General features: G+C 37.2%; 2 protein-coding genes and 1 non-coding gene across 5 annotated transcripts in view; 1 reads left to right on the top strand and 2 right to left on the bottom strand.

Annotated features, from left to right (window-relative positions):
• The window catches only part of IRAG2 (inositol 1,4,5-triphosphate receptor associated 2), a 53,320-nt gene extending 40,731 nt beyond the window's left edge, over positions 1-12,589 (bottom strand). Inside the window, exons 1-4 of one of the 3 annotated variants that reach the window (XM_038577086.1) lie at positions 12,191-12,364; positions 3,783-3,844; positions 2,609-2,689; positions 1,729-1,825 (exon numbers count right to left, since the gene is read on the bottom strand). The gene's annotated coding sequence lies outside the window, so the exon portion shown is untranslated. Of the gene's footprint in view, positions 1-1,728; positions 1,826-2,608; positions 2,690-3,782; positions 3,845-12,190 lie in introns of all 3 variants that reach the window. The other 2 variants (XM_038577087.1, XM_038577088.1) reach the window with 2 other exon arrangements.
• On the top strand, positions 7,349-7,455 carry LOC119866473. The gene has a single exon (XR_005380221.1). It is a non-coding gene; the product is annotated as a U6 spliceosomal RNA (small nuclear RNA).
• Positions 12,590-12,734: 145 nt separating the features above from the next.
• LOC111092762 (inositol 1,4,5-triphosphate receptor associated 2) overlaps positions 12,735-23,720 on the bottom strand; it is a 67,515-nt gene continuing 56,529 nt past the window's right edge. The window contains 2 exon segments of the mRNA XM_038576157.1: positions 12,735-12,773; positions 12,775-12,919. Of these exon segments, the coding sequence (XP_038432085.1) occupies positions 12,735-12,773; positions 12,775-12,919 (184 nt within the window).

The raw sequence follows: 23,720 nt of genomic DNA, 5'->3' as shown, positions 1-23,720 counted from the left end.
AGCCAGCTGCCTGTTTTTGTCAATAAGGTTTTACTGTAACACAGACACACCCCTTCATTCAATACTGCCCATGGCTGTTTGTGTGATACAACAGCAAAACTGAGTAGTTGCTGCAGAAACCATAGACTCTACAGCGCTTGAAGTATTCACTGCCTGGCACTTGCCAGAAACAGCTTTTCCAACTCCTGAAGAGAAAATGGTTAGACATTGTGATGGGGACCTGAGAAAAGACAAGGGAAATAGGGTAACAGACAATGTTTTTTGGAGGAAACCATCTTGAGTCTAGGAAGCAGCAGAGCTTAATAGAAAAAACAGGCTTTGGCATCAATCAGAAATTTCTAGTTCAAATCCTGGTTCTGCCACATACTAGTTGTGTAATTTTGGATAACAAATAAGTAAACCACTCAGAGCCTCAGCTCACTTACATTTGAGGTGACACAGGACATTAGGCAAATTACTCAGTGTTCCTCTGTTTTGTTGTTTTAAAATGGAGATTACATTAGCACCTACCTGGCAGGGATGTAGTGAGGATTAAATGAGGTAATAGTGATGTTAAGAGCAGAGAACTCTGCCTGGCATATAGCAGGCACCCACAGACACTGTCAGCGTTGTGGTTGTGTTATCACTAGTGTGGTGTGAGTAAAATCATTGCTATAAAGCACCCAACTATTGCTTGATACAAAATGGCCATTCCATTAGTCGTGGTAATAGTTTGCCCTTCTCCAGTTGAAATGATCCATAGATCAGTATACTTGTTATTTATTTCTTCTTAACTTATATATTTATTTTATAAGGATACCTTTTTTAAAAAGATTTTATTTATTCATGAGAAACAGAGAGAGAGAAAGAGGCAGAGACACAGGCAGAGGGAGAAGCAGGCCCCATGCAGGGAGCCCGACATGGGACTCGATCCCGGGTGTCCAGGATCACACCCTGAACCTAAACCTAAACCGCTGAGCCACCTGGGCTGCCCCTTAACTTTATTTTGATAATCATTCCATTTCTTTTGTTGTTTCAGAACCAGCCATTCACTTTTGCTTTCAACCACATCTAGGTTGTGATGAAAGATGTCACAACCCTGAGCATTTCCTAAGACAAAGCTCATTCCCCTTAGCCTGGCACTGAGTTATAGCCCATAATTTGACCGACAACCTGTTCCAAACATATTCTACTGTATCACAACCAAACTCCTCTTGCTTCCAAAATGACTTGTCTGACTTTGATCCTTCTTCAAACACTTGAGATTTTTGCATTTTTCTGTTTTATTTTTGTCTTCCCCAATAAGAATACGTTTTCCGTGCTCTTTGTTTTTCCAAATACAACCCGTCTTTCAAGGTCTGGTTCAACTCTCATTTCTTCTGTGGAGCCTTCTCTGAGTTCATTCTAATCTCCCTGATAAACTGTGAGCTATTTTAGGATTTATTCTCTGTTATACATAATATGGTGCCTTGCACACAGTAGGTGCTCAAACGTAAGTTGATTGATTGCATTCAGGGATAAACATCCAAATATTTAACAACTTTCCTGTACAAATATAATTGTGATTAATTATCACAATTATAATTATTGTGATAATAATAATTATCACATATATAATATATATTATATAATATATAATAATTATTATAATTATTATAATAATTATTAATTATTTTCCCTTTCGAAAAGAACCCTACTCCCCAGCCATGCACAATAGGATGGATGTAAGGGGATGTAAGCCATGCTTACCTAACAGAGGCGTGTACCAGCATGTATGTTTGAAGGTCAGGAGTGTCTGATGTATTCGTGCCTCTTGACCACTATATTGTTTATGGCTACACTGCTTCTGAACAGAAAATTAAATAGTATCAGATATCTAAAGGGGTGTAACATAACATATTTCATTATCTATTCTCCTCATCTCCAAAGGTATAAAGAATATCACTGGTCTCAACCCTGTGAGAGAGGTCAAAAGAAAATAAACGATTCCAAGTAATAAAGCTTTCAACATTTTGGTCAAAAGCTATACCCTATAAAGTATAATTCTCAATAAAAATCACAGTTCAATAATTTAACAGTATTTTATCAATTACCAATAGTCAACATTCTCATATAAACAAAAGCCTTGAGGAGAAAGGTATATATGAGAGGGAAGCTTAGTTAGTTATACAATATTTCTTCATGATACCACAATTAAGTAATTTAACATATTACCATATTGTAGGGTCTGCCAGAATCGTATGCATGTGTGTGACTAAGAAAAAATAGGGGCTCCTAGGTAGCTCAAGTCAGTTAAGCATATAACTCTTGATTTTGACTCAGGTCATGATCTCAGTCTTGAAATCGAGCCCTGTGTTGGGCTCTATTGGGCATGAAGTCTCCTTAGGATTATCTCTCTCTTTCTCTCCCTCTGTCCACCCTTCCCCATTTGTACGCTCTCTCTCTCTAGAAAAGAAAAAAGGTAAAAAAAGAAAAAAGTACGTATCCATTGCTTCATCTAATAATCTCTCAAAAATGATCTGGCTTAGAGTTCTAAGACTACTAACGCACACTGGACATAACTATCTCTTTTGACATAGTAGTGATTCACAACTGACACTCAAATCATTTCAAAAAGCTTAAAACTTACCAGTTGTTCTTGAAATGGTTGTTGAATTCCATCTGTGCAGGACAAGGGATCAGAGTGAGGAGATTTCTCATCTAAACAGCTCTGTCATGAGAAAATGGTGGAGCATATTCAAAGGCAGAATGATGACAAAGATACAAATCACATTACACTTATGAGAAGACATGATACTACCTGAGGAGGGTCGTATTGGCCAGTTTGGTCAAGTATTCAACTTTAAGGGAAGGTTTATGACTGTAAAGTTTTATTGCATTTCCCTCCTTGCTTCTTCTAGGAATGAAATTTAAAGATCAGGGACAGGAAATGCAATGGTTTTGTCATTGAAATCTTTAGGCAGAGGCCAAGGAAGCTTGTTGGAGACATGTCATGTAGTGAAGATGGTGCTTGTGAAAACTTCACAGCAATTGAATTGTGACCTTAATCCAGGAGGCAGAAACACACCTATCATAGTTATATTGTAATATAAAATTGTATTGGTGTTGCTAATAGGATTAAAGCATATTTAGATGTGGAGGTTTTCCCACTTCAATTTATTGTAGGGGGCTTTTTAGGCACTCTGCCTAGCTTAATCTCCCACATGAATAATTTTTTTTCTACTTAAACAGATGTGCCTGCATTATGCCCTGGAAACAGATAGATACAGACATCACCCTTCTATCTTCCCTTCCCCGGTCCCTTCCCCCAGTGCCAACCTTACTGTTCCTTATGTTCCTCATTTATGAACAAAAAAAGAGAAATTTGGCAAGCATCATAAGGGAAAGAAATACACTGAACTCTACCATGGATATATTGAGATAAACAGAAAGAAGCTGAAAGTTTAATTCAAATAGGAGGTAAAAGAGACAGTAACCACCCCAGCCCATCTAACAGTGCAGAAAGGAGGTGCCGAAGACTAAAACATTGGCCCTTTGCTAATAGATGCAGTAAATTCTAAAATGCTTCTTCCCTGAAAGATGTTATTAGGAGCCACTGACTAAATATGAGTTCTCCCCGCTTATTTTGCTAAATGCTTTCAGCGCAAAAGAGACAAAGTCCACCAGAGCATTTTCTTCTAAATTGGTTATTTAATTTTATGGTCAAAATCATTGTCTATTATAAATTAGCTTCCAATCCTTATACAAATTGGACCTCTTCCCCACAGTAAACACACATCACAGGGTTTTTTTTTTTTTTTTACCTGAAACAGCAAGCCATGGAGGCGTCCTTTAATTAATTTCTTTCTCAGTGATTCAGTTGTTGCTATAAAGAGAATTCATAATCAGCTTAATATGACAATTTGTAACCCCCTTTCCCTTCATTCCTTTCATAAACTTTTAACAGTTTTAAATTTGGGGTCTGAGAAAAAGAGAAGGTAATGTCTTCTGAGAATGGCGTTCTCAACTCACATCTTGCAGAAATGGAAGAGCAGAAAAGGCTAGAGCAGCCAAACCACGACCACCTCTGGGCATTTAAAATTAACCTTGACAGGTGCATGTGAACTGTCCATTAGACATGAGTCACAGAATTATTTCACCTTAACATAGAAATATACCTTAGAGGTCATTCAGTACAACTGCCTAGAATGCAGAAATCCTCTCTCCAAGAAGCCTCTGCTTGAGCTGGTTGTGATGGCAGCCTTAGAAGTGGAACCCAGAATCCTATGGGTAGGTCTCAGATGATGAGAACACTATTGTCCAGAGGATTGATTGATTTCTTTCTTTCTTTTTAAAATTTTATTTCTTCATGAGAGATACAGAGAGAGACAGAGACACAGGCAGAGAGAGAAGCAGGCTCCCCATGGGAGCCCGATGCAGGACTCAATCTCAGGACCCCGGGATCACACACTGAACTGAAGGCAGATGTTTAACCACTGAGCCACCCAGGTGTCCCTTCTGTAGCATTTCTATGTCTTAACAGGGATAGAGGATTTCAATGATAACTGGTTTTTTGTGGAGCTAGAATCAGACTCTTAGGAGAATGCTCAATTCAGCATACTTTTTCATGAAATTAAAAATGTCTGTCTTTCTACTTAACTGAAATCTGCCTCCCAATAACTTCAAATTCTCGTCTCTGGAGTAACAGAATGAGGAAGGAAAAATACCTTTTTAACTCTTTGAGTTACAACACTGACATATTACTTACCTAACAATCCATACTCTTTGAAATATAGCCAAGGACCAGAAAATAGGCCCAAGTCTTTTGAACTAAAATACATGTTGATATTCATGCCCTTTATTCCTGTGGCAATTCCTCACATTTCCACTCATACAGTAAGCTCTGAATTTATACATAATTCTCACAAGCTGGGACTGTTTTCTCAGCCCACAGACGATTAAAAACAAAAATTACAGGAGGGTAGGAAGCTCTGCTAGATGGAGACATATTAATAGCTACCACTTTTTTTTTTTTAAATCACTAACAGCAAGGAAAATTAATAACAAATACTCTGGTGTCCAAAACACATACGAATCTGGTACAACAGTTTTATATCTCAATAGCCTGAAAAACTCTGAGCCATAATACTACTAATATATGTGAAAGTACATAATCTAATTTTCTATTATATTGAATTTTATTTATTTATTTTTTTATTTTTTATTTATTTATGATAGTCACACAGAGAGAGAGGGAGGCAGAGACATAGGCAGAGGGAGAAGCAGGCTCCATGCACCGGGAGCCCGACGTGGGATTCGATTCCGGGTCTCCAGGATCGTGCCCTGGGCCAAAGGCAGGCGCTAAACCACTGCGCCACCCAGGGATCCCTATTATATTGAATTTTAGATAAGACAGAATATATCCACTCTATTTAATCTTTCAGTTATATTGAAAATTACCCCTGTAAAATTCTATTTTTTAAGAATTTTTTTTCTAAAAATAACTTATTTCACAATTAAACTTGACACAGTGTTACCAGGTCCACTAGGAGGGAAAATACTTTAAAATTTTTTTCTAACATATTTAAGTAATTACATTATTTAATTTATTTATTTATTTATTTATTTATTTATTTATTTATTTATTTATTTATTTATTTATTTATGATAGTCACACAGAGAGAGAGAGAGAGGCAGAGACACAGGCAGAGGGAGAAGCAGGCTCCATGCACCGGGAGCCCGACGTGGGATTCGATCCCGGGTCTCCAGGATCACGCCCTGGGCTGAAGGCAGGCGCTAAACCGCTGCGCCACCCAGGGATCCCCATTATTTAATTTTTAATACTTAAAACTCCAGTAAAGATTCTATTAACAGAAAATTCTGTTAATTCTACTAAATAAGGCATTATCCTTCTCCCGACCTACATTTAAGCAACAGTAACCAAACTTTTCAGAAGTGGCGAATATTATGTTTCTGAAGGTCGTGTATCTCCAAAACACTGCCTTTGGATTTCCAAATTAAGCTTGTGTTTCAGAAGAAATAATGAGTTAGTATAAGACTGTCTAAATTGCCCATCTGCTTTCCCACCAGGCAATCTTGGATTTTAGGAATAGTCCATCTCAAAACATTTAAATCGTAAACCTTATTTCAACAGATGTTTTGTGCAATGTGTAGCAACTGTTTCCATATGTTCCATAAGGCAATTGTTGCCTTATGACCCTAGTTTGCATTCACCTTTGCATTCTTTGTTATGTGTTTGGAGTTGGACCTGCTATGTCTCTAGGACATTTAGATTTCACATGGAAGCAAATAAAACAATGGCCACTGTATTCCCTGCTGTTGCCATCTGTGATATAGAATGAGACCAAGTATCTTGGATACATTGCCTTTGAAGGAAGCTGAGGTAAAACAACTTTCCAAATGACTATACAATGAGCTTTTCAGGCAAAGGCCCTGCAATTAATTAGCTGTTGATAATGAAAACTATAGTATTAGAGATATAATAATGCTAACTATCAATGATGGCTGACACTTATGGAGTATGGACTTTTATAACACAATATATATGTTACCTCAGGTACTATAAAACTGTATATTAAAAAAAATCAATTTCATTGAAAACCACAGACCAGAAAAAAATAATTTGCAAAACAAATACATATGTCTGTCAAAGGACTTGTATCCAAAATATGTAAAGAAATCCTACAACTCAGGAACAGAAAGACAAACGTCTAATTTGAAAATGAGCAAATGACTTAGATATTTCACAAAGAAGATATACAATAGCCAAACAGCACAACACACGAAAATTGCAAGATACCCAGAAGAATGGCAAAAATGAAAAAAATTGACAACCCAAGCATTGATGCCGTAGAAAACCTGGAACTCCCACACACTGCTTGTGGGAGTGTAAAATGTTACTGACCCTATGGAAAACTGGCAGTTTTAGTTACAGCTACACTATGACCTAACAACTCTGCTCGTAGATCTTTATCCTAGGTTAAAAAAAAACATATGTCCACACAAAGACCCATACACAGATGTTCAAGTAGTTTGCTCCATAACAACCCAAACTGCAAACAATTTAGATGTCCAATAATAGAGAAAAGATAACCAAATTTTGGAAAAATTTCATTCAAAGAAATAGGATTCAATCCTGAAAAAAGGCATACCACTAATAAACACAACATATTAAGATAAATATTATGTTGAGGGAAAGAAGACAGACACATACAAAAGCACATATTTTATATCTCAATTCTAGAAACTAAACTAACCCATCAGTGATAAAAATCAGATCAGAGGCTGATCCTCATGGTGGTGAAAGTGGGGGAAGGGCAGTGACTGGAAAGTAGCACAAGGGAACTTTCAGGGGTTATAGGAGTGTTTCATGCTTGCTCCGGCAGCACATATACTAAAATTGGAATGATATGGAGAAGATTAGCATGACCCCTGTGCAAGGATGACATGCAAATTCTTGAAGCATTCCATATTTTTGCCATGATGTCCTTTGACAGATAAAAAGATATGGAGGATGTAGGGGCAGCCCGGTGGCTCAGCGGTTTAGCACCTGCCTTTGGCCCAGGGCGTGATCCTGGAGACCCGGGTTGGCGTCCCATGTCAGGCTCCCTGCATGGAGCCTGATTCCCCCTCTGCCTGTGTCTTTGCCTCTCTCTCTGTCTGTGTCTTTCATGAATAAATAAATAAAATCTTAAAAAAAGAGGATGTGGTATATATCTATGGTGGAATATTACTCAGACATCAGAAAGGATGAATACCTACTATTTAAATTGACATGGATGGAACTGGAGTGAAATAAGTCAATCGGAGAAAGACAATTGGCATATGGCTTCACTCATATGTGAAATATAAGAAATAGTGAAAGGGACCATAAGGGAAGGGGGAAACTGAGTGGGGTAAAATTAGAGAGGATGACAAACCCTGAGAGACTCCTAACTCTGAGATGCAGAAGGGGAGGTGGGTGGGAGGATTGGGTAACTGGGTGACAGGCATTAAGGAAGGCACAGAATGAGATGAGCTCTGGGGGTTATACTATATGCTGACAAATTAAATTTAAATAAAAAAATTTAAAAAAAGATAGTAATCACAGGTATACCATTAATATGTTGAACATAGGCTGTCTCGGTGGCTGGGTTTGAATTCTAGTTCTGTAACTTGCTAACTCTGTGACTTTTGGTTCATTATTTACTTATTCTGAGCATTAAGGTCTTCATCTAAAAAAAGTGTTAAAAAAAAGTTCTGTGTTTGGGTGTGCATTTGGCAAACTGGAGAAACAATCCACTTAAGATCTGAACATTTCGTGATGTTAATTATGCATCAATAAAAGAAGGAATGTAAAAATCACAATAAGAACCAAAAATATCAGAGTTTGAGATAAACACGGTTAGGGAGAGACCATTAAAAATGTATACACAACACTGTAAGCAGAGTACTACCAAACACACTTCTACACTATTAGTGCCTAGGAAGATAACTTGGATCACAGAGACGTGCATCTTGAAAAGACCAAACGCTGCCTCACAGAATAATAGAAATGCACAATAACAAAAGCGTAGAGATGCTGGTGACATTTAAATGGCACAGTGCTGGTGGGATGCTAAGAAAATGCAGATGGAGGTGGAAGTCAGGCAGTGGGACTGCTGAATTGAACGCAAGAGGGAGTACAGTCTGCCACAAGCCAGAGCTCTGCAAGGCTGGGAGGCAGTTCGCTTGGGGGTGGGGTGGGGTGGGGGGGATGGCCCAGGTGCAGACACTTGTTTTTAATTTTCTTAAAAGAAAGCTAAAAGGGCTTCTGCTGCCTGTCAGCAGCCAAGCTGAACACTTTCTCCTTCCCTGCTGAAGGTCACAGTTCTCTTCCTACCGTCCCAGATCTTATTCCCAGGAAAATCATGAATGAAACGATAAAACTTCCATATTACACTCACGTCATTATCCATTGGCTAGTGGTAAATGAGGTAATGCATGTGGCAGAAACGTGCTCTAGCGGAATAGACTCTGCCGAGTGTGACCAAGCACTAGCTTATTGCTTTGCATTTGTTATTTATAAATTAGCTACTGCATTTTCTGGAAGGGGATACTGAGACCAGAAAGATAAAGTGATTTGCCCAACTTTATCCAGTTTCGCTTTTTTTTTTCTTTCCAGTTTCGCTTTTGACCTCGAATCAGAAGGTAGGTTTAACTTCAAACACCATGCTCTTAATCATTATGCTATACTGCCTCTGGATTATTTTATCCATGTCTGCATCTTACATTTGGGAAAACTTAGGCCCCCATCTCATCAGAGCTGTTGAGCAAAGCTCCATCTGATTTTGGGTTTTTCTTTTGGTCCTCAACCCAACACCTATCTTTAAGGGTCTCAATCACCTGAACCCCCGTTTCTAATCTCATTTCCCTCTTGTGTACTGACTGTTCAAGACACGTGGCTCTCATCTTGCATCCATCCTCAAAGCCATAAGGTTCTTATCTGTCCCATACCACATGCCCTCTGTGCTAAGGACAGCAAGTTAGAAGACAGTCTCCAGTGAGATCATCTAGGTGAAGCCCTTCTCTAAACTATAAGATTTATACAGATACTATGTTTAAAGAATTACGATATACAGGAGTGTTTCAGGCTCTTTTGCAGGGAAATATTCATAGTTTCTAAAGGTAATAAATTTCCTCATTGTTGATTAAATCAGGGACTCAATGAAGGTTTCATGTTAGGGGCAATAAGAAGATGAACAGCAAAGAGGTGATGTATTAGATCAAGTGGTCTATGTTTCATTAGATTCACTCTAATATACTGAGTGAATGCCCTAGATCTAAAGCCTTTTTTTTTTTAAAGATTTATTTATTCATGAGAGACACAGAGAGAGAGAGGCAGAGGGAGAAGCAGGATCCTGGGATCAGACCCTGAGACAAAGGTAGATGCTTAACCACTGAGCCACCCAGGTGCCCCTAAGAAGCCTTTTTATTTCCTTTCCAAAACAAATATCCATTTATGCACCTAATACTGCCTTTGTTAACAAGATACTTAGATACATACATAGATAAGAAGCAGAAGAAAGGAAATATGTAAGTAACCATTCAAGAAATTTAGCAGTACTAATGGGACATTTCATGGAGGCTAGTATGTACACTGACAGCCTCATAAATCAGTCCAGTCCTGGTGGCAACTGAAAACTTGAACAATAGTACTTATCCAGTATTAAGTTCAGGATTTCTAATCAAATGTCATAAAAACTTCTGAGGTCCAGTTTATGAACAGTGTCATTGACCTGAGCATTTGGACAAAATAACAGAATCCCCACCCAATTTGCTAATGAACCATTCTCAGATGCAACAAAAAGCAATTGCCTTAAACACTTAATAGTTTATTAAGCTAACCAGAAAGTTTCAGAAGAACTAAATGGATTTGAATATTTTTGTTTTCTGACTCAGAATTCAAACGTCTGACTCAGAATTCAAACAGCATGTGGTGGCAGTGGTAATGGTAGAATGTGCCAGGATGTGTTTATGTGATAACTGTCCTACCTCACTGACATTTATTCACAGTCTATCTGGAAAATCTGCTCTACAGAACGTTTCAAAAATATGTGCTACCTAAATTTCCCTCTTGTTGCAAAGGTTGATTTTTAAGGGCATTGTTAGAGAAATCTTCATAAGCAAATGGGCTTCAGAGCAAAATCTTGATATGCATGCTGCTTCTGGGCAGCAAAAGATACAAACAAGTAACAGAGTTCAAAAAGGCAGGCAGGTTGTGAGCAACTCAAGACAGAAAGGAGGCATCCATTCTACTCTATAAATAGGAAAAAGAAACACATGCGTGCAACCCAAGAAGCTTTCACCTTCTGTTTTTAATATATTTGGACCAATGAACTGGGAAGATAATAGCAAGTTCATATGAAAAAAGTATATTCGGGGATAAGTTACAAAAGTTGACTCTTCCAAGAAGGTATGGGGGGGGGGCGCACAGAACTACAGAAGGAGCTAAATTCTTAGTTTTATAAAACTATGGGGTATAATGTTGATTGAATCAAAGACAAATATAACTGAACCAAAAGATTAGTCCTCTAAGCACAGTATCTAAAGCAAACATACCATAAACCAAATCTGGAGTGCTTTATTATTCGTGTCTCAACAGGAACACTTCTAATCACAAGGGAATCTTTCCCAATACCCACTGAGCAATCAAAAAATAACATATAGATTATGTAATTTAAAGCTTTACACTGTTTGAGGGAGTCAACGGATACTTAGGATTATTGAAACCTAGCAAGTTCTGCAAGGTTTCAAAATAATAATAAAATATTGAATAATTACTGTTACGTTAGAATCAGCCAAGCCTTTTTAGACAGCATTCTCAGTTAGCAGGAGAAAGGATATAATAAATCCAAAACAAGCCCAAGTCTGAAAATCTCCACCTCTAGCTTAGTTTAAACTGATAATTCATTTGTTTGTTACCCAAATCAGTAGCTTTCTCTAAAAATGCATGTAGGACAGCCAGGGCAAGAAGCTGGCAAAACAAAAGCAATTGTCTGATAAATGGCCAAATAAGCAAGTTTTATTTTTACCAAATTATGTTTCCAGAATAAAGTATGCTTACGAATAATCTGACATCTGTCATCTGACAATTGACTTTACACCTAAACACTCTCAGATAATACAGAAAAATGACAAATATTCTAATTTTTTAAAGCAAAATATATATGTAGAGAGCACATTAAAATTTTAAAAGGATTTTATATATTTAATATTTTGATATACTGAAGTCATAAGTATTTTGCACAACCCTAAAATTACTACTTAAAACAAAATAGAGAGGCAGGTCCTTTCCTACCATATAATGGTTACAAGCTAGCTAATAAAATCAGGATGGAATATGTAAGCCATTTGCAAGTTCAAATACCCCATGCAAACAAGATTTTTTTGTTTGCTTTTACAGATATTGAGAACTTTTAATATTTAAAGAAATAACAGCCATGAACAAATCCAGCTCGTAATAATAATAAAAAATAAATAAACTGAAAGGGAAAGTTAGTCGTTTGAAATCAGTCTACTTGGCCACTAGGCAAACCTCTCTGGAAGCCCCACATTACTGCCTTCTGGAACCATCTTATTGTCATAAATGTGGGCAATAATGCAGCAGCTGTCATCTACAAAAATGGCTGTAGTCCTTTCGCCACACCTCAGAGCGGACCGAATTGGGACATAACACATATTTGCTACTCACTTTTCAATTTTCTCGTCTTCTGCTCAAGTGTCTGGCAAGTGTTCACTAACTCAGTATTTATAGTCCAGAGATTCCGTTGTTCCGAGATTGCTTCCTCTAATTTATGCAGCAAAGACTTAGCTTTTTCACGGGCTGAGTGGGCTGCTGGATCTCGATCCTCAACCTGAAAACGTACAGTTAATACTGGATTTTAGCAGGGTGGCCAGGAAAGAAAGCAATTGAGCGCTCACTGTTATTATGCATACGAAACTGAAAATGTGCTTTTCTTCTCAGGGAAGTGATAAGCCTCTACTGAACTTCTGCAATTCTGTGTTTGCATGGGCTTTGTATGCCTGAGCTATTTCTACAGTGGTAAGAGTCCTGATATGTCAAGTTGCCTCTTTCTGCAAAGATGCCTCTTTCATCAGCAGGCTGTTGACACCGCCTCTTTTACAACTCCCCCTTTACTTCCTCCGCTCACTGCTGGTCGCCAGGGACTGAACTTCGCAGTTCCTCTTTGTTTTTTTTTTTTTTTTTTCCTTCTTCTCTGTTCCTCCTCCGTTTTTTACTTCATGGTTTCAAGTACATCTGAGGAAACTTCCCCTTGAATACAAAGCAGTCAAAGGCTGCCCTACCTGCTTCTCTCTGTCCCCCAGCCATTGGCTGGTTCCTTGGACCTTCTTCCTAAGGACAGATTCCTGGTTGACAGCATCTTCTTGCAGTTGTTCAAGGGCTTCTAGTCGTTTCTGTCTGGCATTAAAAAAAAAAAAAAAGTTCAAACCACAAGCTGTCAGTGACATTTCAACTAAGAGCCACCCCTGGGAAGTTGTGACAAGTTCAAACTTAATGCACTGCCTCAGATATCAGAGGAAAAAGTGAAAGTATTTACTACAAATAAATGCTTACCCAATACCGAATTTTAATCAAAGCAATCATATTGATCAGTTGGCCTGATACTCTCACTTTGCAAAAAAGGGCATTTGGTCTCCTGTTTTACACTGGAATATTCAGTTTCCCAAGCTACCTTCATAGTAACACTAGCATCGGTCAGCAATTGCCTAGAAGATGACGACTGTAATGAGGTCACCGTGATAGGTGCAGTATTTACACATCATAGCTAACTGTTTCAGAAAAAGAAAGGAAAGGGAATGACAGGGAAAGAAAAAAAAGAGCCTTGTGTCATGACCTTGACCTTTTCTCTTTATGAGTTTTCAATCATGTTACATCACCAGCACAGGAAAGGCTGCCCCCAAGCACAGATGAACACTCCATGTTAGTATTTCTACTGCAGTCTTATCTTTCCCGAAAACTCGACACCTCCTTTCTTCCTTACTCCAAATCTTAGTGTTACTGTGTTACCCCTCTTTTGGATCTGAACCTAATCTTCCAAAATACATTAAACTGAGAGCACCTGCTTTCAGTTAGCTGATGAGACTATTTAAACCGTGCTATATATCAATATGTCAATGACTATCTGGAAAACAGCTTGACCCGAATAAGGATGATATCTTTAGCTCAAAGGGATGATAAACTTTGGGAGCTTCAAAGCAGTGAGGAAGACATCAGGTTTAGGCCTTTTGCATGCCTCTCAATCATTAGCACAGAATCACATTGTAAATTGGCATAAATCTAGACCTAACTACAAGAAGAACTGCATGAGAGACAAGAATGGTCACACAGAATGCTTACCATCATGGTAAACTGGCACACAAAACTCTATAAACAAAAATAAAAACTACCTAAACAATCTATTGAGCCTTTTTCAATGCCTTATAGTCAGTCTCCTTTTTTAAAATTGTAGTTAAGAACATTTGAGATCTACACCTTTAACACATTTTTAAGTATATAAAGTTTAACTATAGGCACAAGGTGGTATAGCAGATCTCTAGAACTTACTCATCTTGCATAACTGAAGCTTTATACCTGTTAAGTTGCAACTCTCCATTTCTTCTTCCTCTAGTCCCTAGAAATCACCATTCTACCCTCTGCTTCTATGAGTTTGACTATTCTAGAAGTGCTATCATGCCATATTTGTCCTTCTGTACCTGGTTAATTTTACTTAGCATAATATCCTCAAGATTTATCCATGCTATCACATGTGGCAAAATTTCTTTTTTAAGGCTGAATAATATTCCATTGTGTGTGCACACACTATATATATATATATACACACACACACACATACACACATATACATACACCATATTTTGTCCATTTACCATTGATAAACATTTGGACTGTGTCTACATCTTGGCTATTGTGAATAATGCTGTAATAAACGTGGGTGTATAAATATCTCTTCAAGATTTTGCTTTGAATTCTTTTGGACACATATCCAGAAGCAGAATTGCTAGATCATATAGATCTATTTTTAATTTTTTGAGGAAATTCCATACTGTTTTCCATAGCAGTTGCACTGTATTAAATTCCCACCAACAGTATACAGAGTTTTAATTATTTCTCTATTTCTTTGCCAACACTTAGTATCTTTGGTGGTTATTTTTTTCCTTTGGCTTTCAATAATAGCCTTCCCTAACAGGTGTGATTCATTCATCATTGTGAATGACTCATTGTGGGTTTTATTTGCATTTCCCTGATGATGAGTGAGGTTGAGTATCTTTTCATATACCTGTTGGTCAACGATATGTCTTCTTTGGAAAAACATCTATTCTATTCAAGTTCTTTGCTATTTTTAAGTTGGGTTATTTGGGGTTTTTTGTTATTGAGTTGTTGTAGTTCTTCAAGTATTTTTAATATTAACTCATTGGATATGTGGTTTGCAAATATTTTCTTTCATTGTATAATGTACATTTTCTCCCTGCCAATTCCTTCGCTGTTCAGAAACTTTGAAATACAATATAGACTCACTTATCTAACTTTTCTTTTGTTCTTTCGGTGTCATAGCCACGTCCAATGTCATGAAGACTTTCCCCATAAGTTTTCTTCTTATAAGACCACCTTTAGGTCTTATATTTAAGTCCTTAATTCATTTTGAGGTGACTTTTGTATATGGTATATAACAAGAGTTCAACTTCATTCTTTTGCATATGACTATCCAACTTTCTCAACACCATTTGTTGAAGACTATCCTTTCTCCATTGTATATTCTTGGCACCCTAGTCAAAGATCAGTTGGCCAATTATGTATGAGCTTATTTGTGGGCACTCTATTTTGTTCCACTGTCTTTAGGCCAGTGGCTATAGTTTTAATTACTATAGCTTTGTAATATATTTTGAGATAAGAATGTGTGCTACCTTCAGCTCTGTGTTTCTTTCTCATGATTGTTTTGGCTATTCAGGATCCCTTCTGGTTCCACATAAATATTAGAATTATTTTGGGGTGCCTGGGTGGCTCAGTTGGTTAAGAATCTGCCTTCAGAGAAGAAATGTGTGGGAAATATCAGAAAGGGAGACAGAACGTAAAGACTGCTAACTCTGGGAAACGAACTAGGGGTGGTAGAAGGGGAGGAGGGCGGGGGGTGGGAGTGAATGGGTGACGGGCACTGGGTGTTATTCTGTATGTTAGTAAATTGAACACCAATAAAAAAAAAAAATTAAAAAGAATCTGCCTTCAGCTCAGATAATGATCTCCAGGTCCTGAAATTGAGCCCTGCATCAGGCTCCTTGCTCAGTGAGAAGTCTGCTTCTCCCTCTGACCCTGCTGCTGTGCTCTCTCCTCTCTCTTCCTCCTTCTCAAATAAATAAAATCTTTAAAAAATATATTAGAATTTTTTCTATTACTGTAAAAAAAGTCATTAGGATTTTTATCAGTATTACACTGAATCTGTAGATGACTTTGGGGTAGTTTGAACATTTTTTTTAACAATATTAAGTCTTCTAGTCTACGAAAACAATGTCTTCAGTTTGTATCTTTTTAATTTCTTTCAGCAATGTTTTACAGTTTTCAATGATTAAGTCTTCACCTCCTTAAGGTTCATTCCTATTTCATTCTTTTGGGTGCTATTTTAAATGAGATTGCTTTTCCAATTTCCTTTTTGGATAGTTCATTGTTAGTGTACAGAAATGTATCTGATTTTTGTATGTTAATTTTGTATGCTGCAATTTTGCTGAATTTATTGATTATAACAACTTTTTGTGGAGTCTTTATAGAGTTTTCTATATAGAAGATCATGTCATCTGCAAATACAGATGATTTTACTTCTTCTTTTCTGATATGGATGCCCTTTATCTCTTTTTTTCTTTCTTGATTACTCTGGCTAGGACTCCTAGTACTATGTCTTTTAGAAGTGGTGAGAGTGGGCATGCTTGCCTTGGTTCTGATTTTAGAGAAAACATATTCAGTCTTTCATCATTAAGTACATTAGCTGTGTGTTTTTCATATATGGCCTTTATTATGTTGAGTTAGTTTCCTCCTATTTTGAATTGTATTTTGAATATGTTTATCATGAAAAAGTGTTAAATCTTGTCAAATGCTTTTCTTTGTCAATTCAGTTGATCATGTGATATTTATCTTCAATTCTGCTAATGTGGTATAACAAATTAATTTTGTATGGAACCATCCTTGCACTGCAGGGATAAATCTCACATGTCATTGTGTATAATCTTTTCAATGCATTATTAAAGTTGGCTACTAGAATTTTGTTGAGGATTTTGCATCTATACGCATCAGGGATCTTAACTTATAGTTTCTTTGCTTGCAGTGTCTTTGGTTTTGGTTTCAGGAGAGTACTGACCTCATAAAATGAATTGGGAAGTGGTCTCTCCTTTATAATTTTTTGAAAGTTTCAGAAGTTTTCAATAATCTCCTTCTATTAATCTTCTATTTGGAAGAATTCATCAGTGAAGCCACCCAGTCTTGATCTTTTCTTTGTTGTGTTTTTGAATACTGATTCAATCTCCTTACTATTTTTGTTCCATTAAGATTTTCTTTTTCTCACTGATTCAGTCTTGGTAAGTTGTTTCTTCCTACATATTTATCTATTTCTTCAAAGTTATCCAATTGTTGGTATATGACTGCTCACAGTGGTCTTTTATGACCCTCCTCCCCTACCCCTTCACTGTAGCATCAGTTGTAATATTTCCTCTTTTGTTTTTTATTTCATTTGAAACTACTTTTTTCTTAGTCTAGATAAATGTTTGTCAATTATATCTTTAAAAAACTTCAGACTTTCAGGGAAGACGTCAGAAGAGGAGGGTCCTAGGCTTACCCTATCCCACAGATACACCTAGATAACACACACATCACTATATATAACCCAGGTCATTTCCTGGGAGCATAGACTCTCCACAGATTAGTTACTAATCTCAGAGCAAGTGCTGGAGGGGCAAAGATCTTTGTAAGACTTCTTCAAGAACAAAAGAGATGGCAGGCACCATTTCCCTCCCCTACCCTTCCTTCCCAGTCTAGATACATTGACACCAGTGGGAACCAGCACAGAGCAAACACTCTGCCTAGTTTGATAACAGTGCATCCCAGCCTGCATTCTCCTTTAGGTGCTCCTCCTCCACCCTGGACTAGGCAGGAGTTTTCATGCACCCTCCCACAGTAGAGCAGCACAAACTTTGCTGGCAGTGCACCCCACCCCTTCATTCTTCCTCAGACCTGTCCCCCAAAAAGTGTCCTTGGCAGGAATCCATTCAAAGCAGTGCCACAAGCTTGAAAGTGTACAAGCAGACCTGGCAGGGGTCAACACTCCTCCAAACTGGCTAGAGGGAGAAGAGAGAGGGAAAGATAACCACACACACTAGTTTGATTGTGTCCCTTGCAGTGCGCTAGGGGTAGATATCCAGTCTGATTGCAGTCCCTGCCTGTCAATGAAAGCTTCTCATGGAACAACACAGGAGAACATTCTGAAGTTTGATGCTACTGCAGCTCTGAAAAAAGCCTGGTCTGACACAAATCAAGCCCAGGATGGCCCCAGACTGGCCCATTAACAATGCAGGGATCAAGCTGTGTCCACAACAGGTGAGGAGAGCCACTGCAGATGACTGGACTGAAGGCCCAGTCACAATAGCAGTATACACATAACACACATAGGAGACACCTCTAAAAGACCAGGTTCTGGTGAATAGGGGACATGGCACAGCAGGGCTCCACCGGACCTCTTTTTTCATAAGGCCACTAATTTTAACATCGGAAACCTACCTGACTTTCCTCACATATAGAAACAGGCACAGAGAGTTAGACAAAATGAGGAAATAGAGGAATATGTCCCAAATGAACAAGTCAAAAATCATATCAAGCCAGGTAAACAAAACAGAGGTAAGTAATATGCCTGTTAGAAAATTTAAAGTAATGGTAAGAAAGATATTCAATGGATTGAAGAAAAGATAATAGGATCTCAGACCCTCAACAAAAGGATAGAGAACATAAAAAAGAACCAGTCAGAGATGTATAACTCAATAACTGAAATTTAAAATACTGTAGGGGAAGGAGAATGGATCAGTGACCTGAAGGACAGGGTAGTGGCAATCTAGGTGAACAGGAAAAAGAAAAAATGATAATAAATTGAAATAAACTAAGGGAAATCAATGACATGGTCAAGCCTAATAACATTCACATTACAGGGATCCCAGAAGGAAAAGAGAGAGCAAAGGGGGAAGAAATATAAATATATAAGAAATATATATATGTAAATATAAATATATATATACACACACATATTTTTTGAAGAAATAATAGCTGAAAACTTTCTGAATCTGGAAAATGAAACACAAATCTAGATCTGCAAGTCACAGGAAGTCCCCCAAAAAATCAACCAAGCAGATCCACACCAAGACACATAGTAATTAACAATACAAAAAGGAGTAATAAAGAGAGAATTTTAAAAACAGCAAAAGAAAAGAGTTGTATACAAGGAAAACCCCATAAGGCTATAAGCTGATGTTTGAGCAGAAACTCTGTAGCCCAGAGGATGTGGAATGATATATTCAAAGTGCTGAAAGAAAAAACAGGCAACCAGAAGTTCTATCCAGCAAGACTGTTGTATAGAATAGAAGGAGAGACAGTTTCCTAGGGGGAAAAAAAGTTAAAAGAATTTATCCCCACTAAAGCAGCCTTACAAGAAATGTTAAAGGGGACTCTGAGTGGAAAAGAATGGCCGTAAGCAGGAGTAAGAAAAGTAAGATGAACAAATCCTCAATAAAATACTATTAAACAAAATCTAGTAATACATTAAGTCATTCATCATGATTGAGATTTAATCCTAGGATGCAAGAGGGATTCAGTAGTTCACAAATCAATCAACATGATACATAACATCGACAAGAGAAAGGATAATAACTATATGATTATTTCAATAGATGCAGGAAAAGCATTTGGCAAGCACAACATCCATTCACAACCAAACCCTCAACATAGTAGGTTGAGGGAACATATCTCAACATAACAAAGGTTTCATATGAAAAACCCACAGCCAAATTATGGAAGCAACCCAAGTGTCCATTGATTGAAGAATGGATAAAGAAGATGTGGTGTGGTGTGCTGATATGCCCTAATACTCGGGCATAAATAAGAATAAAATCATGCCATTTGCAACAACATAGATGGATCTAGAAGGTGTAATGCTATGTGATGTAAGTTCACCAGAGAAAAAAAAATGCCATATGATTTCACTCATACATGGAATTTATGAACAAATGAACAAAGGACGAAGAGATACCAAAAAAAAAAAAAATGGCTCTTAAGTATGGAGAACTGGTGGTCACCAGAGGTGGATGGGAGATGGGTGAAATGGGATAAGAATATAAGTATCATGGTGAGTACTGAGTAGTGGATAGAACTGTTGAATCACTATACTGTACACCTGTAACTAAAATAACAATGATATTAATATACTGGAATTAAAATTACAAATAGTTAAATTGCAGATATTTAAAAATTTAACTAAAAAAACCAGCTCTATTTTACCAATTTTATTTTTTAATGAGTTTTTCTACTCTCTATTTCATTTATTTCTCCTCTAATCTTTATTATTTCTTCCCTTGTACTAATTTTGAACTTAGTTTGTCCTTATTTTTTCTGGTTTCTTGAGCTATAAAGTTGTTAATTTGAAATCTTCCTTCTTTTTAATGTAGGCATTTGTCACTCTTAATTTCTCTTTTAATACTGCTTTTGCTGCATGCCATAGGTTTTGATATGTTCTTCCCACTTTTGTCTCAAGATATTTTCTAATTACCCTTTTAATTTCTTCTTTGTGGTTTTTTAGCAGTGTATTGTTTAATTTCTAAATATTTGTGAATTTTCTAGCTTTCCTTCTGGCATCGATTTCTATCTAGTTCTATTCCATTGTAGTTAGAAAAGATACTTAGTATAATTTCCATCTCCTAAAAATTTTTTTAAGACTTGTTTTGTGACCTAACATGTGATCTATCCTGGAAAATGTTTCATATGCACATGAGAAGAATGTATATCTGTAGCTATAGGGTAGAATGTTCTGTATGTGTCTGTTAGGTCCATTTGGTCTATAGTGGTGCTCCAGGGTATTGCTTTCTTATTTCCTATTTCAGTGTTCTATCCATTATTGAAAGTGATACAATGAAGTCTCTTACTATTATATTGCTTTCTACTTGTTCCTTCTATTCTGTCAATATAGGCTTTATATATTTAGGTGCTCTGACATTGAGTGCATGTATATTTATAATTGTGATATCTTTCTAGTGAACAGATTCTTTTATCACTGCATAATGTCCTTCCTTTGTTTTATGACTTGAAGTCTATTTTCTCTGATATAAATATCGCTACCCTGGCCCTCTTCTGGTTAGTATTTGCCTGAAATATCTTTTTTCATCACTTCACTTTCAGCCTATGTGTGTCTCTAAATCTGAAGTGAGTCTCTTGTAGACAGCATACAGTTGGATCTTATTTTTTAATCCATTGAGCCACACTCTATGTATTTTGATTGGAAAGTTTACTCTATTTACACTTAACATAATCAATAGAGTAGGAATTTATCATGGGCATTTTTTTTCATTGTTTTCTGTCTCAGAGTACTTTAGTTCCTCTTTCCTCCCTTCTTGTCTTCGTGTTTTCCTTTTTTTATTAATATTTTGACTCATTTTTCTTTCGTACATCTTCTATAGGTATTTTCTTCATGGTTACCATAGGGCTTACATAAAACCTAATAGTCTATTTTAAGCTGATAACAATTTAACTTCAATTACATACAGTAACTACAATTTTACTTCTCTCCTCCCCCCACTTTGGTATTGATACCACAATTTACAACTTTGAATATAGTGTACCTTAATATGTTTTTACCATTTTATATACTTATAATTTTTAAACGTTCATCCTAGAATTAAAAGCTATTTACCCATCACTGCTATAGTTTTACAGTATTCTGGATTTGTCTATATATTTACCTTTACTAACAAATTTTATACTCTGATATGTTTTTGTATTAAGATCCTTTTGTTTCAACTTGAACTCCTTTAGCAATTCTACTTAAGGCAGGTCTAGTGGTAATGAACTCTTTTAGCCTTTGTTTATATGGGAAAGTCTTTATAACACCTGGATTTTAGAGGGACAGTTTGCAGGGAATAGTGCTCTTGGTTGGTAGTCTTTTACTTTTAGTACTTTGAATATATCGTCCCACATACTCCGGGCTGCAAGGTTTCTGCTGAGAAATCCACTGATGGTCTTATGGTGCTTCCCCTGTATATCACAAAACTTTTCTCTTTGCTGTTTCCAAAATTCTCTATTTTTGGCTTTTGACAATTATTATGTGTCTCAATGTGAATTTCTTGGGTTCATCTTATTTGAGATCCATTGGATTTCCTGGATCTAGATGTCCTTCCCCAGCTTTTGGAAGTTTTGGGCCATATTTTTCTTTGTTTCTGTTTTTTAAAATTTTTATTTATTTGAGAGAGAAGGAGAACAAGCATAAGTCTGGGGGAGAGGCAGAGAGAAGCAGACTCCCCAATGAGTAGGGAGCCTGATGCAGGGCTTGATCCTGGGACTCTAAGATCATGACCTGAGCTGAAGGCAGATGCTTAACTGAGCCACCCAGGCACCCCCATATTTTTCTTTGAATAACTCTTCTTTCTCTCTTCTCCCTCTGAGACTGTAATAATACATATAGTGATCTACTTTATGGTATCCCATAAGTCCCTTAAGATTGCTTCACTTTCATTTTTCTTTTCATTTCTTTGACTAGACAATTTCCAGAGACCCATCTTAAATTCACTGATCTTTTCTTCTCTTTAGTCCATTGTTGAACTCTTGTAGTAAATTTTCAGTCTATTTATTATGTTCTTCTGCTCTAAGATTTCTGTTGGGTATTCTTTTAATACTTTTATTTTTTTATTGATATTCTCATTTTGGTTTGTTTTTAGAAAGATTTTATTGGGGATCCCTGGGTGGCACAGTGGTTTAGCGCCTGCCTTTGGCCCAGGGCGCGATCCTGGAGACCCGGGATCGAATCCCACATCAGGCTCCTGGTGCATGGAGCCTGCTTCTCCCTCTGCCTATGTCTCTGCCTCTCTCTCTCTCTCTTTCTCTCTGTGTGACTATCATAAATAAAAATTAAAAAAAAAGATTTTATTGATTTGAGAGAGAGCAAGCATGAGCAGGGAGGGGCAGAGGGAGAGGGAGAAAGAATTGAAGCATACTACTCACTGAGCACAGAGCCTGACATGGGGTTCAATCCTACAACCATGAAATCATGACCAAAACCAAGAATCAGATGCCTAACTAAGCTACCCAGGCACTCTGATATTCTCACTTTATGGATTGTTCTCCTGATATCATTGATCATCTTTATGACAGTTATTTTGTTTTTTTTTGTTTTTTGTTTTTTGTTTTTTGTTTTAGTTATTTTGGATCCTTAGTGAGGTGAATCATTTATCTATGGTTCATTGGGATCAGTTTTTAGAGATTTTGTTCCTTTGGATGGAACATATTTCCCTATTTTTTATCCTGACTCCTTTTGTTGGTATCTGCACATTAGAAAAAACAACCACTTCTAGTCTCCACAGCCCGGACTTACATAGGAGAAAACCTGTATCAATCAGTTTGGTCAGAGGTTCTGAGGGCTCTCAAATCTTCATTCTAGTTCAAATCACCATGTTTGTCCTTACTGGGCCCTAAGTGTCTAGAGTATGATAGTAACATCATTGCTCTAAGATGGGTGTAACAGAAGGGAGTCTTTTAGACAACTCCCAGAAAAGTTGGAATATTGAATGTGTAGTCCTATTCTTTTCTTCCAGGAAAAAGCAAAGATCTGGGGTTCCACCTGCCATTATTGTTCTCAGTGTCCCTTAGGCATCTATAGTATGCCCAGTTCCATCTGCACTCTGAGACAGATGAGACAAAAGCCAGTATTTTGTTAAGTCCTCAGAAAAGTTGAAACACAGACACACAGTCTAACTCTTTCTCCCCAGGGAAAAACTGGGAGCTGGGGGATTCCTTCTGACCACACAGTCCTATGTCAGGGAGCAGAAATTACACTGACAGGGTATCTAGAATTTTCCAACCAGTATTGATGTGGCTGGTTTCACAACTACCTAGGGTACAGGATCCTTTCAACTAGTTTCTGGATTTCTCACAAAGTGAACGCATCCATATATTACTGTTGAATCAGTATATCCCT

Source organism: Canis lupus, chromosome 27, assembly GCF_011100685.1.
Source record: "Canis lupus familiaris isolate Mischka breed German Shepherd chromosome 27, alternate assembly UU_Cfam_GSD_1.0, whole genome shotgun sequence".
Classification (NCBI taxonomy): Eukaryota; Metazoa; Chordata; class Mammalia; order Carnivora; family Canidae; genus Canis; species Canis lupus.
Note: the sequence above shows the minus strand (reverse complement) of the source record. Positions and strands in the feature narration are given on the sequence as shown.